General features: G+C 40.8%; 1 protein-coding gene across 1 annotated transcript in view; it reads right to left on the reverse strand.

Annotated features, from left to right (window-relative positions):
• Nucleotides 1-5,609: 5,609 nt before the first annotated feature.
• Nucleotides 5,610-18,945, reverse strand: part of ITPRID2 (ITPR interacting domain containing 2) — a 39,932-nt gene continuing 26,596 nt past the window's right edge. Inside the window, 8 exon segments of the mRNA XM_035901433.1 lie at nucleotides 5,610-6,024; nucleotides 6,427-6,551; nucleotides 12,681-13,094; nucleotides 13,773-13,838; nucleotides 14,960-15,110; nucleotides 16,168-16,295; nucleotides 16,689-16,769; nucleotides 18,915-18,945. The exon segment at nucleotides 18,915-18,945 is cut by the window's right edge and continues 1,202 nt beyond it. Of these exon segments, the coding sequence (XP_035757326.1) occupies nucleotides 6,441-6,551; nucleotides 12,681-13,094; nucleotides 13,773-13,838; nucleotides 14,960-15,110; nucleotides 16,168-16,295; nucleotides 16,689-16,769; nucleotides 18,915-18,945 (982 nt within the window). The 3' untranslated portion in view covers nucleotides 5,610-6,024; nucleotides 6,427-6,440.

Raw genomic sequence — 18,945 nt, forward strand, 5'->3', positions numbered from 1 at the left:
CATGCTAGAATTTTCTTCCTTACCAAGAAGAGGGTAAATCTAACATATTTTTCAATAAAAAGAGCTACCGTTGGCAGTTTACATAGACTTTAGAATGAAATTATATTGTCTTATTTCCATATTAAATATTTAATGCAAAAATTGACTGATTAAACCACTGAACTAAACAATTCAAATATAAAATTGAGTTTCTACTGCAATTTTTTTAAAAAAAACAGAAGTTAAAATATAGAACGCAGAGAAGCTGGACAAGGAATGGACTTCTACAGTTTCAGAGTCTGAGTTAGTAAACTCAGTATACAAACACATGCTACCAGGCTAAAAATGGAGAATCATCAACTGGGCTATAAAAGCTCAGTACACCAAATTTATAATATGTTTTTAAAATTCTGATTTTTTTTTTTTTAGTTTGATACTCTTTAGATTTCCCTTCTTTCTTGCCTCCTCCTCCACCTCAGAGGGTAGGCTAGGCCTAGAGAAGTCACAGCAATCCCCAAGGTGGTGTCTGCAGCATCCACATAGGAGCAACTGAGCTGGCCAGACCTGTACAGCTGGCACACCTGGAGGGTGGTGTTGGGGGTTTGGTGACCTGGAGAAGGTGGCTGGGGCACATTTGTTTTCTGTTTCTTATACAAGTGTGGGGAGCAGCAGGAAGGGGGCTGCTCCATGAAGGACAAGCCAGGAGCCAAGGGCTACCCCAGTTGGGGCCGTGACCTCTCTGCAGCCCCATGGGGCCTGAAGGCAGCAGCAGAGCTAGAAGGCATCATGCGAAATTATTCAGGGATTGGTTCAAACAAAAAAACTTCTCCATGCAGGCTGTGCTTAAATTGCAGAACTCATTGCCACAGGACACTGTGAACACCAAAACTTTACATGAGCTAGAAAAGCTATTAGATACATTCACGGAAAAGAAATCCAGCAAGGATACCACCGCTGGCCAGGAAATCCCAGAGCCACCACTGGCTGAGAGCGGGAGGGCAGAGATGCTCCCTTCGCTTCCCTCAGGCTCCACTCTTCCCAAAGAGCAGCATCTGCTGTTGGCCACTGTGGGGGTGAAGATATCAAAGGGACTGGACCTTTGGTTTCATCTGCTGTGGCTGCTCTTACGTTACTAACTGCCACAAAACTCCCAGCCTTTCATGAGCCTGCATTGCTATGCTCCTTCTACTCAAGAATAATCAATCCCTTTGCTCAGCTTTTTTTCCCATCACTTATGCCAGTGCAAAACTATTCCTAAATGAAAATTTTCCTGCACTCCCCCAATAATGATACCTAATTTATTCAGTACATATTTAGAATCTGCCCTGTTCAATCTCTAGTACAGGACATTGCCCTTCAAAAATCACTTCCCCTGTCTTTATGATACTTTTAAAACAAAATCTAAACCCAAAGCCAAACACATAAAACTAAACAGAAATATTTTTGTAGATGTTTTCTTAAAAAATTTACTCTAAAACTCCCTACTATATCGCGGCAAATAACTGATGGAAAACAGGACTATTTTAGAACATTTAAAAAAATGAGAAACTCTACATCATTATACAAAGACTCACAAATTTAGAAATACCTGTGAAAGCAGGTATCGGTACCAAAGATTTTGTGGTAAGCAGAACAGTTGCTCACTCACCAAGGCAATTCTTGCATCTTATCATGCTTCTCACTGCAACCGTTTAATTACTTAACTGTTGTCCAGGCTTTCCCCTTTTACCCTGTTAAAAAAAGAGAAAGATGCTTCTGTGTATAATAGTCACCTGTCCTGGTTTCGGCTGGGATAGAGATGCAGAATTGCCTGATATACAAGCTGTTTGGAATTATCAAGTGATTTTGTTTCTTTTTTTTTTTTTTAAATGTCTTGGCTTTTATTGTTACAACTTTTATTATAACAATATTGTACATTTTTATTCTGTGGCATGAAAGATTGCCATCACATCTAAAATCACATACAGAATATCAAAGTAAATCTGCATTATGCCAAGTCAATAATAGGAGTTTCTTAGTTTTTACTGACAATGACATCACGTATTAGTTTGACATTATCATGTTAATTCAGAAGAAAGTGTTGCATTGGACTGAAGCCATCTAACCAGCAGTGGTTCTATTTTATGACATCATCCAAGTTTCAGAGATTTGGGTTTGCTCCCTATTGAAAAACAAAAACTCCAATAGAGAAATTTTCCAGTAGTTTAGGTATGATTTTGTTTTTCTCTGCTAGTCATGGCTTGAATTACTCCAGTTTCCAAATTGGGCTGCTCTTCCCTCTCCCTAATGAGTATCTTCCTGTGGCCAGTTTCATTGAAACAGATTCATCTGTGGTATAACTGAATGAAAGCGTTCTGACCTATGCTATATTTCAAGTGTAAGCCATTTGCTCAGCAGTATGCAAAATCCAAAGGCAGTATGAATGCTGCCCCTCAAGACTCAGCAGAGTAATACTGGTGAGCATCAGTGGTTGGACTGCATCAGCCAGGCTTTAAATTCTCACCTTAAAAGAGACAGCAATCAGAGCAAACCACTCCTTAGGAAATGCACAGCTTGGAGTGTCTTGGGCATCGCTTGACTTCTAAAAGCAGACTGCCAAAGCTTGCACAACACAGTTTGAGAGAGAGCAGAAGATGCAGGGCAGTCTTCCCTCTGTGAAGGCTGTGGTCCGCAAAAGTGCCTGAAAGAGCTTTGACAGCCCATCAGCTCTTTCAGTAGGGGCAGTGTCACTTTGAGTCCTCTCTCCAAAAAGCGTTGCAGAAACTACCAGCAGCAGGAGGCTCTCCTCCTGCGTACTCACCCCCGGCCACGTCATGGGGTATGTGGCCATCCTCGGTGCTTTGCTTGTCAGGGCTCATGCACATGGTGCTGCGGGCGAGCGGCAGCAGCGCCTCGTGAGCATCACAGCACTAACCCAAGCGGTGCGGGGGGCTGCTCCCACCTTTCCAGCTATCACCTCCAACTGCCAAATGCTGAGGTATCTCCATGTCATTTCGGCAGAGGTCTTTTTTGTAGCTTTTTGCTGCAACAATGGGGGCTAGAAACATGCTTTTACTCACCTTAAAATAAATAAATAGATAAATAAAAAATCTCCAAGTACTAGGCCCCCCAAACCTCTGCCTGATTTGAGCTGTGCCATGGGCATGTATTGCTTGCAGCAGGCTAAAGACAGATCTATTTTCCTACCGACAGGGATGTAGCTGTCCTGTATCCACAGAAAACAGCTAGCTCCTAGGGTTTCCAAAATACAGCCCTTGGCTTTATATTCCTGCAAGCCAATTGGCAGCCACAAAGACCACTAGCACAGTGAATTTTAGAAAAGCATCCAAAATATCTCTGGCATTACTGCTGGCTTTATTCACAGTAAATTTGATTGACCAATATTTATCAGCCACTAATAAGGCTGTTTTAATCTGCATAGAATTCCTATCAAACTGCAGGCTGGCAGAAAAAAAAGACAACACTAATTTGTAAGGGAAAAGTAGCAGTTTCAATCATTAACAAAAGAAAACTCGTCCGTGCTCAGAAAATCATTACAGCTGAATTGACATTACTAAAGGGCAAGCCACCCAGGTTAGGCGTGTGTCCAATAATAATGACGTCTGTTCCTAAGGCACAAGCAGAATTGTCAATAGAGGCTGATACCAGTTCCGCTTCACCTATATATGGTAGCAATAGACTATTTCTTTTTTTTTTTTTTAACAGGATTTTACAGACATTCCTATATCTAGATAAATGTCACTCTGAAAATATTAGCTGGAAGCACCTTTAAGAATGGCAAAAATCTGTTACCAGGATTATGGAAAAGCAGGTGCTTGTATATTCATTACTTTCAGTACAGTTTTTAGAAATGTCATTTTGAAATGTCTTTATTTTAAATTCTGCCAGAACCTCACAAACCTGCCTTCCATCAGCTGGATGAAAAATTGGCACTATTTTTCATTTCTGGAGATATATTAAACATTAGACTCTGAGCTGCAGAGATCAAAGGTTCTTACAAGCTACGAGCTGAAGCGCCCCAGAAGCTGGGATGTTACCTACAAGTGACTTCTCTTGCTGGAGCAACAAGGAGCCAGGCTGCCACACCTGCCGGGCAGCCATGGCTCGATGGCCGCTGACTCCTGAAACTGCTTTCCTCCATCGCTCCGTGAATGCCACAGTTGCCACTTTCTTGGAATGCCACTTTACATGGGCACAGGACCTACATTAACGGTTGATTCTGCTAATTAATCTGGCTGGGGGACAAGCAGAGCATCTGCTGCTGCAATTACTCGAGTAGGTTTGGGGTTTGCACATTTGTGAAGGAAGGTTGCAGGCACTCGGTTCTGGCTGGTTACTCTCCAGTGGCATTTTGGAATGGAACTGCGCACTCGTGCAAGCTGCAAAGGAAAGCAGAAACCTATTGCAGCTTACCAGTTCATACAGATTGCCCTGCATAGGTGCTGTTGGAGTTTATATTTCAACTTTTAAACATGTAGGAAGAGGTTCTCAAGAAAGCTCTGGCTCTACTCACAGAGACAAACTCTGAGGAGAGGTCAAGACCAACCAAATTCTTGGAGACACAACAGCAGCCAACAACTTTAAGACTTTGGTTTTAAGTGCCAACATTTCTCTCAAATGTATATCTCACATTTCCTAAGCATATAAGGTCCCCTGAACATCTGAAAGCTTTTGGAAACCCAGGCCCTGAGCTTTCCTGCTGTTCTCCATTCTGCATACTATTTGATCAAATCTATATTACTTACTTCGCTTAAGAGCAAACTATGCACAATGAAAAACACTGACACAGATTATAGGCAAAATAAATATTTTATTGGTTTAATATACACTTTTTTTTAAGAAATCAGCCCTTGTGTGTCTTCCTAAGACAATTTAAAATCTTATAAACTTTTTCATATAATATTGTTATATTTGAAACTATTTTTGATTAAAGACCTTGACATAGTGTGAAGAGTTTTAGTAGATGGAAACAGCAAAGGAGTAAAGAGATTCCAAGCACAGAAAAACGGGATATTACATATCCACTAAAAGTCTATTTGACCACATAAAACCTCCAATGACTTCCAAGTTGCTCCATTGGAACAAACGCATGTTCACCAGGCTAACTGAAAATACACTCGGTGAGGGATGGGGAAGGAAAAGAGATTTTTTTCCATTTTCCCCATAGTAGAAGCAAGGTCGCTCATCCATTCCAAGTTGCACATCCTAATTGCTTTCAGAAGATCAGTACTTTTATTGCATTTTGGTTAATACGAAGCAGAAGAGAACTTCTCTTGGTATGGCTGAGAGCAGCCAACACAAACACAAAAAACAGTGCTTAAAATAAGGCACTTTCTATAGAGGGATGGGCAAACAGTAAGGAAGCAAATAAAATTAGTTAAAAGTTGTCTTCTACACAAAGGTAAGGCTTTCAGTGTCAGAACTTTAAGTAGTTTTAAGTAACCTCATGTCATTCTACCACTCTGCTAATAGTAACCGCCCCAAGAATTAACAGCAATTTTTACATCGGGATTTCTTCCTTCCTTTGAAGTGGCACTAAGTAACAGCAGTGGAAACCATTATTGGTTGTTTCAAGCTCTTAAAGTGGATCAGTTATTGCACAATAAATACCTCATAGAGGTCAGTGTTTTGGGGGGGGTTTTGTTGTGGGTTTTTTTTTGTTTTTTTTTTTTTTTAAAAAAGCTAGGCTGAACACATGTGTGTTATTTATAAATTGGTTATGTCTGGAAATCTTCAAGTTTCATGATGCATCATTAAACACAGAAATTAGCTACATAAAAATTTACAACAGGGACGTACAAATAAATACAAAACCTTTGAGAGAGCCACAGTTTTGTTGATGCTTTAAGGAAAGTAATGAACTGGTTAAAGTGTCTAAGTCTTTATAGAAGAACTCTAGGAAAGGTACACATCATAGAACCAAGCGTCGAAAACAGTAGCCCGTCTCAGCAGCTGTAACATCTCCTGAAGCAAAAATAACTTGACACTTTCGCCAGTGTATGCCGCTCAGAGCAGAATCTGACAGCGTTTCAGACTACATCCAACCTTACAGAAAACAAAAAGCAGGATGAATATCTAAATTAGATTTTTCGAAGTCTGCTTGTTACGCTTAAGTATGTGTTTTGATAATATTCATATCTCAGGCAGGCAAACTATACAAATCCTCTCACACGATGCACCCACATGCGAAGTCATCATGGAGCACATCAAAACCAAAAATCAAGGACCACTGCATGAAAGCTGACAACAGAATAAGCCAAACTATAAACCAGTTGATTTTCCAGAGCTATCCAGGATTAACAGTATCCTCTGTATTTCATCAACTTCCATTTTGATGACTTATGTTTCAAGGGGAAAATGCAAGAAAAGCAGGGTTTAAATTGCCAATGATATTTCATATGACACAAAAAAAATAAAATCTGGTCGTGGCTGTTTGCCAAAGATTACCTGTAGTACCTGTTTCATGGCTGTGTATCTTGTTTTGCCGTTGCAGATCTGCTTTGGGGTGATACAGCTGCCAGCAATCCACTTACTATTTCTCGTCTGATTTCCCCAACAATAGATTCCTTGATCTGAAAGGGATTAGCCAAAGTTTTAAGGTCAGTAACTTACATAACCAACGGATAAAACTAAATGATATTGCAGATATGTTCAACATTGTTGACATATGAAAAATGTACAATACCAAAAATTCAACTTTCAAAAAAATGCAAATGGAAAAATATAAGAGGGTTTTCTCTTGGAAAAATAACTGTAGGTAATTTTAAAGTTCTTGCAAATCATATAAATGCAAACCAAAGTAGTTTTATTTTTCCAGATGGTAAATGTATCTGTTTTACACTTAGGAATACTGGATTTATGTTAAGAAAGAATACATTTCAACTATGTTAAAGTTCTGAAAATGGCACATTTCAGGATACACACATCAAAAGCGCCCCAAATGCACTACTTTTTGACATTAGCCGTTATCTCTTGAAAAGGAAGGCAGGACCATCTGCCTCACAAATGGATTACGCAGTGGGAAGGGTCCGAGTCCATGAGCATAAGTTGCTGTTTTCATACAAATCAAAAGGAGGTGAATCCTAATTGCATACTTTCAGCAGCAAAGACAAACAGAGAACTTTGACTCTTGCTCACATCATCAGCTGAGCCCTGGGGCCCAGCAAAGACTAGGCCAGCAAAGACTATTTTTCACAGAACTGTGACAAAGCATTTACCCATTCAGTTTTACATCAAACAAACCCAGGAGTTACTACTAGCAGGCACCCGAGTATGGCTGAGGCTAGGACAAAGAAGTAACAGAGCGTTGATGGCTATAATAAAGGAAAAGGAGAAAAGGAGGCAAAACCCAGTTCTACCACTGCCTGCTGGAAAGGAGCAGGGCATGACAAAGAAAAATAATACAGGTTGCTCACAAGTACAAGAAATCTTTGGCACCAACTCATCTTTTGGATGGTCTTCACTTGGGGAAGCACTGACAAGTCAGCTGTGTTTCCGCGAGCAGGGGAGGATGACAACGGTGAGAGCGCACAGGGGGGTAAGAGCCAGAGCCCGGCTGCCGGGGTCACTCACAGAAGCACTCATCAGCCCAGTTAAGCAATAGTTTTATTTTTCTTATGAAAAGGACAAATAATTTCCTGGCATGAATAACTGATCTTAGACTGAAGAAAATACTGTTCATAGTGTCATTTCAAAGTAGTGTTTAAGTGCCTGAGTAGCGGTAATGAACATGAGACTCTATGCCAAACAAAAAGGCAAATTTTTAATCCCTGTTTTGCCAGTAACAAATCCCTTCATGTTCTGATGCCCCACCAATACCACAGGAATAATATTTACTCAAACCCAGCCTTCCCAATGGCCTTGCCATGTTTTCATAGCCCTCTCATCATCTTGATGATCATCTTGCAATTATTCTTCTAAGTCTCCCCTTTTCCTGGTGCGTCAAAAGGATTAAGCAACAACGTCAGAAGGGTGGCAGCAGCATTAGCAACAGGTTATTTATCCCTTGTTCTCATTGGCAAGCAATTCAATCTCTAAACCATTAGTGCCAACATTCCTTGTTTCATTACTACTTTGCATCAAGCTGAAATTCAGAGACTATAATATTATTGGGAAACAGGTTTCCAGTTGGGTTGTTTGCTGATTAACTGACAAAAGAAAAGCCGGTGTGTAACAGGACCTGGCTTACTGATGGCCACAAGTCCTGAGGATCTCTATGCCGATGCACACACAGACGTACAAAGCTTTAGGACCACTGGGATTTAGAAGCACTGGCACAGGGAAACAGCACCCCGTCTGTCCAGCAGGCCACCATCGTAAAAGACCCCCCAGGCTGCTCTCTCTGCTTTCCTTCTCCAGTATCACACGGTGTGGGTCTTTGAGTATGCTACAGAAGAGTCTTTCTGTGCCCTGCCCTCACCAGATAGACAAAAATAAACCTCACTTTCCAAAGTGATAAAAGCTTCCCAAATTAGCAAGTAAATGGTCTAGTATGACAGACACTCTTGTGGTGAGGTGGAGACTGGAAGGGAACCGTCTCCTGTTCTATTCTCAGTTCTTCCAACAACTTCTGGCTTGACCTTGGTGGATCACTCGAGCCCTTTGCATCTCACCTTCCCGCCCACACGACAAGGCCACCCGCTGCTTCTTTTCACTGCCACTGCTTCCTCCCTCCTTTCCAGACTCATCAAAGTCATTCCTGCATGGTGAGCACAGCATCGATTCCTGCGGTGACTCAGTCCCATGCGTGTGTCATGACAATTGCTAATGTTTGCATTTGTCATTACAAACCATTTTGGGCAAGGTACGTGCGCCTTCCATTTACTCTGCAAAGGGCACAGCCCGCTGCAAGGCTTCCTCCGTACAAAAGGCAGATGCAGTCAATGAATGCTCCACCAGTATTTTTAGCAGCTGAATGAAAAATTGATCATTTGAAAGAGGAGAGAACCTTTATGATAACCCCTATAACATTTATGGTACATATACTACGTTGATACAACACTAATATTCCATTTTGCATTAATAACACAGTACCACGTTCATAGGTAGTTTTACTAGAGTAAGCCAGTGAACTTTCTTCCTATGTAAGAATTACCATTACTGTAATATCACGTTGCTGCTAAATAATGAACTGATTGAGAGTGAAATGTGCCACAGTGGCAATTCTGGAGATGGGTGTTCTTCACCTACTGATGGAAAATGGACAGGAGGCTTTCACAGTCCTAATACTCCTGATCTGAGGTACGTTTTTATAATTAAAAGAATTACTTTCTACTCTATTTTCTTCTTGTGCCACTTCTTCATGGCAGCAGCTGGTGATGTTTATGCTCAAGGTAGCAAGATGAGGAACCTAATGCCTGTACAAGGGAAGTAGGAACAACAAACAGACATTTTCAATCAATGCTGAGCTAATATGGATTTGAATGGAAAATGGAAAAGGGAAGATTCTCTATCCAACCATCTTTCCGTCCATAAAGTCCCATTACAGCCTCTTAAAACAGGTGTTGACAGGAAAATCATACATTTCTTTAAAGTATAACTTCATCACATGTCATTTACCACAGAGAGCTGTTACCAAAACAAAACCTGCATTGCTCTTAAGCAGAAAGCTTTTTAAACAATCACGTCTTTTAAACTGCAGAAGAGCGGAGAGAGGGGGCCTGGTGGCACTCCTGGCGACACTGTGACCTACGAGTCAAGCAGTAAGTGCTCCATGTGATACTCCAGCGGCGGTCAGGCTGTATTTTCATCAAAATAAGAGGGCCACTGTTCGGCATTTTAACATTTCACATTGTTGAATGTTTTTCCGTGGGAGTTAGTCCATTAATGCTGAAAGTTACCACCATGGGTTTTTTTAATGCCAGAGAATAGTTACAGGTCAAAGCTCACATGCATTACAACCCACCCAGGCATATTCTGAAACACTGCCTGGCTTTTCTTTCCCCAACACGAGGTCACACGGCTACAGAGATTGGGAGGAATAAGCAAGGGTTTAGCATTTGTGAGTGCATACATCAAGAATGCATCCTACCAGATTTCTTTCTTTTGACAATGAAACTGGAATTCCTTTGCTAACAACAGGGCTACTTAAGGAAGACACATTTCAATTTATGCTCTGTTTTAACTCCTACAAAATATTTTCCCGACCAGTATTTAATAGCATATTCTGGCTCTGCAAAAACTACCAGGTGCTTTGAGCCAATGCATCTTCATTCTGACCTGCAAAACTTCTCATACTGACAATCAGAGCCGATCCGAAACAGGCTGCCAACGAAGTTAAACTGAGGGACAATCTCTCTGTGTGCTCAAACATTTATGAAATGAGTCAAGCTGAGTTATTTGCTGACTACTCATCTTTGAATAGTAGCCTCTCAGTTCAGTGTGGACTCTTTCAGCACTACAATGTCCTCAGTGCCACACAACCCAAAGAACAAACTGTGCAAAGAGTACACATCTTTATTTGCTATCAATTAATGAAGTTAAAGAGGAACTTTCACACAGGCTAACCTCAGAGAAAATATTGACTGAAATAACACTGTACTTTGACTCCAGCTCCCCTTACTGTCTCTGCTGCTTTAAAGTACTTTGAATTACAGGTCTCTGCTTCCTCTCCCAGTTTCTTCTTTAGCAACCCCCCACCACGACACCCCTCCTCTGACACGCAGGTTTTTACAGAAGGGCTGGATACAAATGCAATATCCTGGCTTCACTTCAGAATCGGCAGCAAAGTGCAAGGCATGATAAGTATCTCTTGTGCAAGTCTTCTCTGAGCATTAAGCAAGGAACCCCTTTAAAAAGGCATGAAAGGAAAAAAAAATGTACCAGAACGAGAGAGAATTTGGGATGTCTGGGAGTATTTTATGACATCTCCAAATCAAGGCCTTTCCCAAGACTCCTTCCAACTCTACTCTAGCTACTTTAGAGAAGATGGCAGCAGGAGGGTGGCGGGCCTTTGCTTTCAAAGTAGAGGTGTAAAGTTGCGGCATCACAAGCTCCTCTGTAAAGATCAGCGATGGCCAGAAGGTGTTCAGCTCCTACTCCTAAGCACAGTAATGTTGAGGTCATCGGTCTAGTGGTACTTCACCACCAGCTGACTGCAGTACCCTTCCTTCTACAGGATAATGCCACTTCCCATAACTCATTCCGTTAACTATAACGGGGCTACTGATTAGCGTCATGAGGCTACTTATTGAAGGCTGTTCTCCATTTCACCTCACTGCCAAACTTCATCCTCTTTTTAACACCAGCAGTTCACTGATGGTTAATGCTTGTGGCTATGCATTATTCTTTGCACTCTCAGCTCTGGTTATTTATGGAGTTACCCAAAGGTAAGCAAAGTAAATATCTTCATACACTTCCAGCCATCATGTTCTATAAAAGCACTCCTTAGTAATGCTCTACTGCTTCACAGATCTCACTGTGCAAGTGTAAAGTGCCTACGCATAGCAAAGCCCATAGCGAGTCAGCCAAGAAAACATCTCCACTTTGCAGAGACAGACACAGCAGAATCTTGTGGTCAGACGATGAGTAAAAGGATACCTTCTGGTCTAGCATACTCCTCCTCTTTCTGCACTGAGAGAAGAGGGGTGAAGGTGTGGCAAAAGATTCCTCTGGGATCACAGCTCCTATTTTATCATGAGATGAGCAGTCTGCCTCATCTGTTTTAAAGACGAAAGCTCAGGCAAAGCTGGTTCCAGTTATTCACAGCCTCAAAGTAAGCAGACCTGGATGGTACCACCATGTTACAGCCTGGCCTATTGTACATTCCTGAGCATGACACCTCTCCTGGCCTTTCGAGTGGTTTATGGTGGAGCCATACAAAAGTTTCAAGGGACAAACTAAAGACTAAGGGCCCAATGACCCTCAGCTAAAGGCTAAGTGGTCCCTCTCCAGTGAAGGAGAGGGAATAAACCCCACAGGTTCTCAATCCCCATTTCTGTATTCACAACAGAGAGCTCGCTTCTCTTTCTCACAGGCACTGCTTTTGAGAACAAGAAGTTTCATTTGCTTCCTTTTCCCATTTATGCTACTTGCCATAAGGCTTTCTGTCATGCCACTGACAAACAAAACATGCACTTTTAGTCCTGTTTTCTAACCTGGCCCACAGGAAAAATAACCAAGCACCCGTCACTTTCATTGACTGCCAATAAAACTACGGCCAACAGCACTGGTCCAACATCAGTCTTAGTCTGAAATAACTTCTCATCTGACTTCAGCTTGCTTCACTTATGCTCCTACAGTCCTTAGTGGTTTGGGGTAGAAGGACTGGGAAAGTATTTTTAACTTTTACTATGGAGTTGTTTCAGAAACAGTATTTCATCAATCAAATTAACTAAAACCTGGCATTTAAGCAAGCAAACACGACAGAGGAATTTTCACTTGCAAATCTGAAATACTGCTGCTTAACCAAGTAGTAGAGATGGCAAATTCTTTCTCACATAGTCTTATAGGAGCAACTAGCTATTAATTTACATGCTAAGCACTATCACTGAAAAAATGTCTACTGCTTTGCACAAGAATACAACTATAGCTCAAACATCTAGTGACAAGCTCTGAGCCTTCAGAAAGAGTACAGTAACAGCATGGAGCCTTGGCTTGAGAGTGAAGAGAAAACCCCAGTGGTCCAAAGTTACAAATAGCCTGTCTTTAAGTTTCAGTAAACACTGTTCAAACATCCTAGAGCTCAGCCCCTCCTTCCTCACCTCCCGTATGACTTGCTGAAGCTCCTCCTGTTCCACGCTTTTGTGGATTTCATCAACCGAAGGCACGAAAGGGACTTTTTCAAGTTTGTGTTCCATCTCTGGCTTGGAGTCTGCAAGCTCCTCGTAGCTTTCTACCTGCTGTCCAGCACCTGCTCTCACCGGCGGAGTTGGTGTTAAGGCAACAGAGGCTCGGTACAACTTCTTGCTTTGACTCTTAGACTTTCCTGTTAGTTCAGAGGATCCAACACCAGCTTTTCTACCTGCATGACCGGAGCACACTGAAGAGGAATCAGAGTTTCCATGGGAGAACACGGACTCTGTACCCTCTGCTGGGAGAGTTTCCAGTCCAAGATCTCCAAGTCCTAAACCCAGTTCAGACTTCAGAAATGACTGCTCTCGAATAAGTTCAGAGACCTAAGGATTCAGAAAAGAAACAGTCCTGAATAAGCATGTAAAAAAGTCACATACAGACACAACTATGCTTTCTTGTTATTTATTCAATCACTTACTCATTCCCTCCATGTAACAAATACAGCAATAAAATAAATATATGCTTTGCCTTTATGACTGCAACAAAGAGGATCATAAGAAGGAATAGGCTTTTTTGAAAGCCAACATAAATACAAATTGTGGCAGTTCCCCAAGCCACTGACTTTTGCAATATGGATGCATCCTGCCAGAGCCATTGACAGAGACACACGTAAAGGCTTGATTTTGTTTTCCTTAGCTAAAATAATTCAAGTTTGTTCTTTCCTTTCTGCAGTTTTTAAACTACTTGTTTTCAGCAGCATACAATGCACAGAAAAATAAGAAATCATTTTCCCTAGAAAACTCACCACGTATTCATTGTATCAACTAAACGCAAACAGCATCTCACTTCTACATATTCTTCTTAAAAATGAACAAGACTTCACACCTTCTTACACCTATGGTTAACTTTGCTTAAGGGAAAATGCATCTGTTCTCAACAGAACTACTCAAGTGAGTAAAGTATTTCCAAGATTATGTGTAAAATGAATCTCCTGCAACCATTTTTAAGAAATCCCTTTCTGGATCTTTTTCTTAGTAAAACAGCACACAACAATTACTTACTGGTTCAATGACATTCAACGGAGAAGGGCATGACAGATTATCAGCACTTCTGCTTCCATACATACCCTGAAAAATTAAGTCGAGTTAATGCGTTGAGGATTTTTTGAGAGCTGCCAGAAGCTAATATATAAACATGCTGTGTCTCAGACAGCTTTCTGTAAAAGCAGAAACTTGGAAACAGGAAGCAAAGCTGGTTGGAGAAAGTTTATTTCAGTCATTTTTAAAGCTGGCCCTCTTCTATAAAAGGATTTACAAATAAAAATATATTTATATGGTTCAAAGAATGCAAGTTTGACTTGGGATCACAGTAATACCATATTTTCCTGTTCTTAGGTTTCAATTTTTTTCCCATGACAAAATACCGAAGAGGAAGATGTGGCCTGTGCCTGTGCTGCTTCTACAGAAGAGGACTGGCTAAGAAAGAGGAATGAAACCCAGGAAGAACGTGATACTCTTTGTCTGCACTTTTTGTATTTGGCTGATGACAGAATTGCAGCAGAAGAAAAGAGGAACAGTCTTCTGCTGAGTGAAAAAGAAGAGAAAGTGTATCGCCATGCCACCAATGAACTTTTTTATCCTCCCTCTTGTGCTTCTGTGTGAGCAGAGCTTCTCCCACTGTGTGGCAAGGAGCCCCACGCTCATCTGAAGGAGCTACAAAAGGCAATGGAGGAAAAAACTGAAGACAACAACTGGATTTTCCTGGGTTTTTTTTCCATGGTTTGGCAGAGCTAGAAGGAAAGCACACCCCATTTCTTGCGAGAGAAACACTCTGCAATTCTCATCTCTCTGCCCTCATTTCACAAGTAAGAAAATTAGCATAGGGAAACTCCAGAAAGACCATCACCGTCCCCCAATAATTTTAGACATGAGCACTACCTACCAAAACTGAGAATTCAGGGTCATGACAAGGAAGAAGAAAGCACTCACAGAAGAGGTCTGAAATCTGAGACTTAAAACCCCAGAAGGTATGTATCAATATGTATTAACACCAAGAAAGTCCCTCTATTAACACACCTTATCCCCAAGATGAAACACTGACTGAAAAGAATAAAGTATGACCCCTGGTAATACACACAGCATCATTAGATTCCCCAGATATCATCCCACTATAAGAGTCTTAACACTTCTGAGTTATTAACATTACACTGAAAAAAACATACAAATGTTGTTGCAAAAGGAATACTTACTATGTGTGTCTGAGGTCTGTAAGGTGAAGACATGTGCAGACTTCTCAGCTGGTCTTCCAAAGCAAGCAGACGTTCTTCTAACTGCATCTCTAACTCCTGTAGCTCCATGCGGACAGACTTTCTCAAGCTCTGTAGCTGATCGGCTTCGTATCTGTACCAAGTCCATCACAAAAAGAATAAGGTCATTCATTCACTGCATTCAGCTGCATACCACAAAGGGGAAACTGAGCGGGAGAATCCCATGAGTAAAGGACTTCATACATGGGAATTCAAAGTGGAACACAGAAAATTCCCTTTTCATGGAAAAATTAGCTGAACACCTAGATGTCTTTCTCCATTTATAGAAAATACATATCACTTAACGGAAAAAACTAAACAACATAGTGTATCACAGAACATTCTCCAAAAATTTTAGCTTTAAATGCTTAAATATATGCAAGTAGAAGAAATCAGCATTTATACATATATCTAATCAAATCCAATTTAAAACCAGTAACAACAAAAATCACAGAGCAACGCAGTAATCGCATATTACTTCTCCTGCACGGTTCTAGTTTCCCAAGCAGTTGCAGCTACATTTTGGCCAGGATGCCATTGTCTAAGAAGGCCAACTGATTTCAAACATGCTGACTTTTAAAGTGATCAGTCAAGAGCTGATTCAGCTGAAGTAAATTTATAAGCAGTTTTAAAAATTGTTCCAGATCAGCTGCTGCTGCAACTCATGGTGAACATAAACACACAGAACCAGAATATGCATGCCATCTGTAGCCTGCCAGGCGGCCACTGCATGTTGGAAAAGCATCTGAATGCTACAATGTTCTTTATTTACATCTACAAAGATGGCGGGGGGGGGGGGGGGGTAGAAATCTAAGCTGAAAATCTTTAAGGCTTTCCCCCCCCCCAATATCCATGTTCACGTATCCTAGGATAAAGGTCTTTAAAATCCACAGCTGTAACATCACTTTGGAGAAAGGACGAAGAAAAAAAATCATCAATTAATGAGAGATAGGGATTAGAAGAAACAAAGAGGAAAAAACTCTAGAATGAAGAAGTGTAAAGAAGAGTGTAGACAAGGTTTTGGCAAAAACTCAGCCCCAACCCTGTTCAAATTGAAACAAACAGATTTTTTGCTCTGATTTCAGGGGCAGTGACACATTTCCTGAATTGCCAGAGTATTTTCACTCTCTTTTTTTGAAAGATCATTTTACCTTTCTTCTTCTGTCATGTGCTGATAAACTGTTGTCTGTTGACGTAACATAGTCAACTCCAAATCCATCATTTGCGTTCTGAATAAGTTTAGATTTCGCCTTACCACTTGTAGCTCCTGGAAAGTATTCTGGGGGAGAAAAAAAAAAAAGATAACAATGCGTTACGTGGAAAAAATGAATTAAAATAAGTCTGGATCCTATAACCACATTTGCTCAGATATTTCCTTTGAGTCAAGCAGAACCTCAGCAACCTCAGTATACTACAGAGGCTGCACGTTGTGAACTCCTAATAATTCAAGGAAACAACATTTTTAGATGTATCATGTAAGAAAATGTGTGAAAGGATTTCCATGTATTTAGATTAATTCCTTTTTAACATTATTTGCAGGATGGAGTCATCTCTTATCTCTTGAGAGCAAAGACAGGGAACTGCCCAAAGTTAGCACAATCTGTGGCACATTTAGGATGTTTTGTTGTGGTTTATTTTGACTAAGTAGCACTGTGTGAATAGGGTCACTTACTTCATAGAGAGGTAGAATAGATGATCGCTGAGTAGTGTAACCGGTGGCCGCTGAAAGATCCTGACCCCTCATCACCGGGTACTAGGGAAGAAACAAGCAATTTGAAATGGGAATATCAGCAATCCCTTTTATGAACTCATCTTCCCAAAGGCACAGATATTCTGACAGCAGCCACTGTTAAAACACAACCTTGCTGGCATTGCAGTTTCTGCTATGTAAATATTGTATCAGGAACAGGAAACCTTACAAAACGGCAGTGCCAGCTCTTAACTGAAACATGTGCACCAAATCTGTGTAATGCAAATGTGCTGCAGGTGAAAACCCAAGTTAATCCTGTCTGACATAGTAAGTAGGAATAAAAACTAAGTTTTTCTGCAGCAGGCACGTATGTTATGCCTGAAAACTCAGTAGTCTCAATTGTTTTATTAAATGATAAAAATAACAACTTGGAAAACAGAAATGCACATTAAAGTGTGCCATTTTCCAATCACGATTGCAGTCACATTTGTTGTGGGGTTTTGCTTGGTTCTTAGTCTGGTTTTTTTTGTTGATTTTGGTTTTCAGTCTCACTACATCGCCTACATCCAAAGACCCCTGCGCGCTAATGATCTCTCATTAAAACGAGAGTGTTGAAGAATCTCTCTTTGCAAGTTGCATCAACACATGGAGCAAGCAGATAAAATTCAGGGGCTGTTACATGTAGAGACATGGCACAACAAAGAACGGTGGAAACAGCAAAAACATTCACCTTTTCAAACGTGAAAAAGACAGCTTGTCCAATGTAATTTTGAAGGAATTCAAAGGACTATTGACATGCCATGGAAAATTTGAAGCATGTCCATTCATCCAGAGGAGTTTTGCTCAAACATGATCACATCAAGGGGATGTTTCTTTTTTCCTCTCCCGGTTTTCTCTGTTCCCTGTTCTATCAGGAATATATCTACCCCTTTTTATTCCTTCCTAAATTCAGAATCATATATTTGAAACACCTCAACTTTTTCTTTAGCAGCTGAGTATGCTGTGTGCCAAACTTGATATTGGCTGTAGGAAAAAGCAGCACCAGGGAACTGTGTATTGCAAGCAAGACATTTTCATACAAACTTCTGTAATGAGAAGGACCAAGCCCCCAAAATGGAACCAGTCTAGACAAATTGCACTGGAAGTATAACAATTGGGTTAGGAGATATTATTATCCCCTCCGATACTAATTTTGGGGTTTTTAATTGACCCAGCTTGTGCATGAGCTCTGGACATAATAGAGACTACTTCTGCAGCAGGTTTAGCATGGTATAAGCGATAAAAAGTACACTGTAACCTTACTCATATCAAGGCTGCAATTGGTTCCCATGAGGAAATTTTATAAAGAAGGTTAAATTCTGCAAATGCCTACTCCCAGGTGCACCGCCCACTACCTCAAGCAATGGCTGACCTAAAACACAGTTATCGCAGCTTTCCACTGCAGCGCTGTGTCAGTACCCAAGCTTGCTCCAAGAAGCAAGGCCAGCTGATATAACCAAAGTCAGGGTAGACTAGCCTCTAGCTTTTGACAAGTGGCAAAATAAAACAAAAAACCAAGGGTCTAGAATACCACTTGGAATACAGTGCAGGCAGGTACAGGTTTCTTCTTGGGTAAAACCCACAAAAATCAAAACTGGTTCTTAGTTAAAAGGCAGATGACTTCAGGGTCATGTTATCTAGCACCAGAGCTGAACACGCAAAAGGTTGTCATGAAACAACACAGAAATGTATACAGAACAGACATCATCACTGACATCATTAGTGAAATCATGGGACTTGCAATGAAAAAAAAGTATTTCTATCAGCTGGATGGGAAGTATGTCAAAGGCAAGAGAGAGGTTAAAGGACTGTCAATATTTATTTTCAAATCTAAAGCTAATGACTATCACCTTAAAATAATGGCTGACAAATAGTACACTGTTCCTCCCTCCCACCCGAGAATATCCATGAAAGAAAAAAAAAAATCATCAATCTGGGTCAACTGCAACAAGAAAAAATTAAATGCAAAAATAATGAAGCACTGGAGAGATGACCATTTGCCACTTTAAACAGAAGCTCCTACAACAGTAGCAAATCAAACTTGCACGAAATGTCATTTTTTCCTGATCTGCTCCACTATGCAAAGGAGTATTCGGATTAACATTTTGGTTTTGTAGGGATAAAATAAGAAGCCTTTTTGACTAAGGTAAAAAATTGGTGGCTTCTTACCTGTGAGAGGTTCTGCAGAGAGTGTCTGATG

Source organism: Egretta garzetta, unplaced genomic scaffold, assembly GCF_000687185.1.
Source record: "Egretta garzetta isolate BGI_Z169 unplaced genomic scaffold, ASM68718v1 scaffold539, whole genome shotgun sequence".
In the NCBI taxonomy this organism is placed as follows: domain Eukaryota; kingdom Metazoa; phylum Chordata; class Aves; order Pelecaniformes; family Ardeidae; genus Egretta; species Egretta garzetta.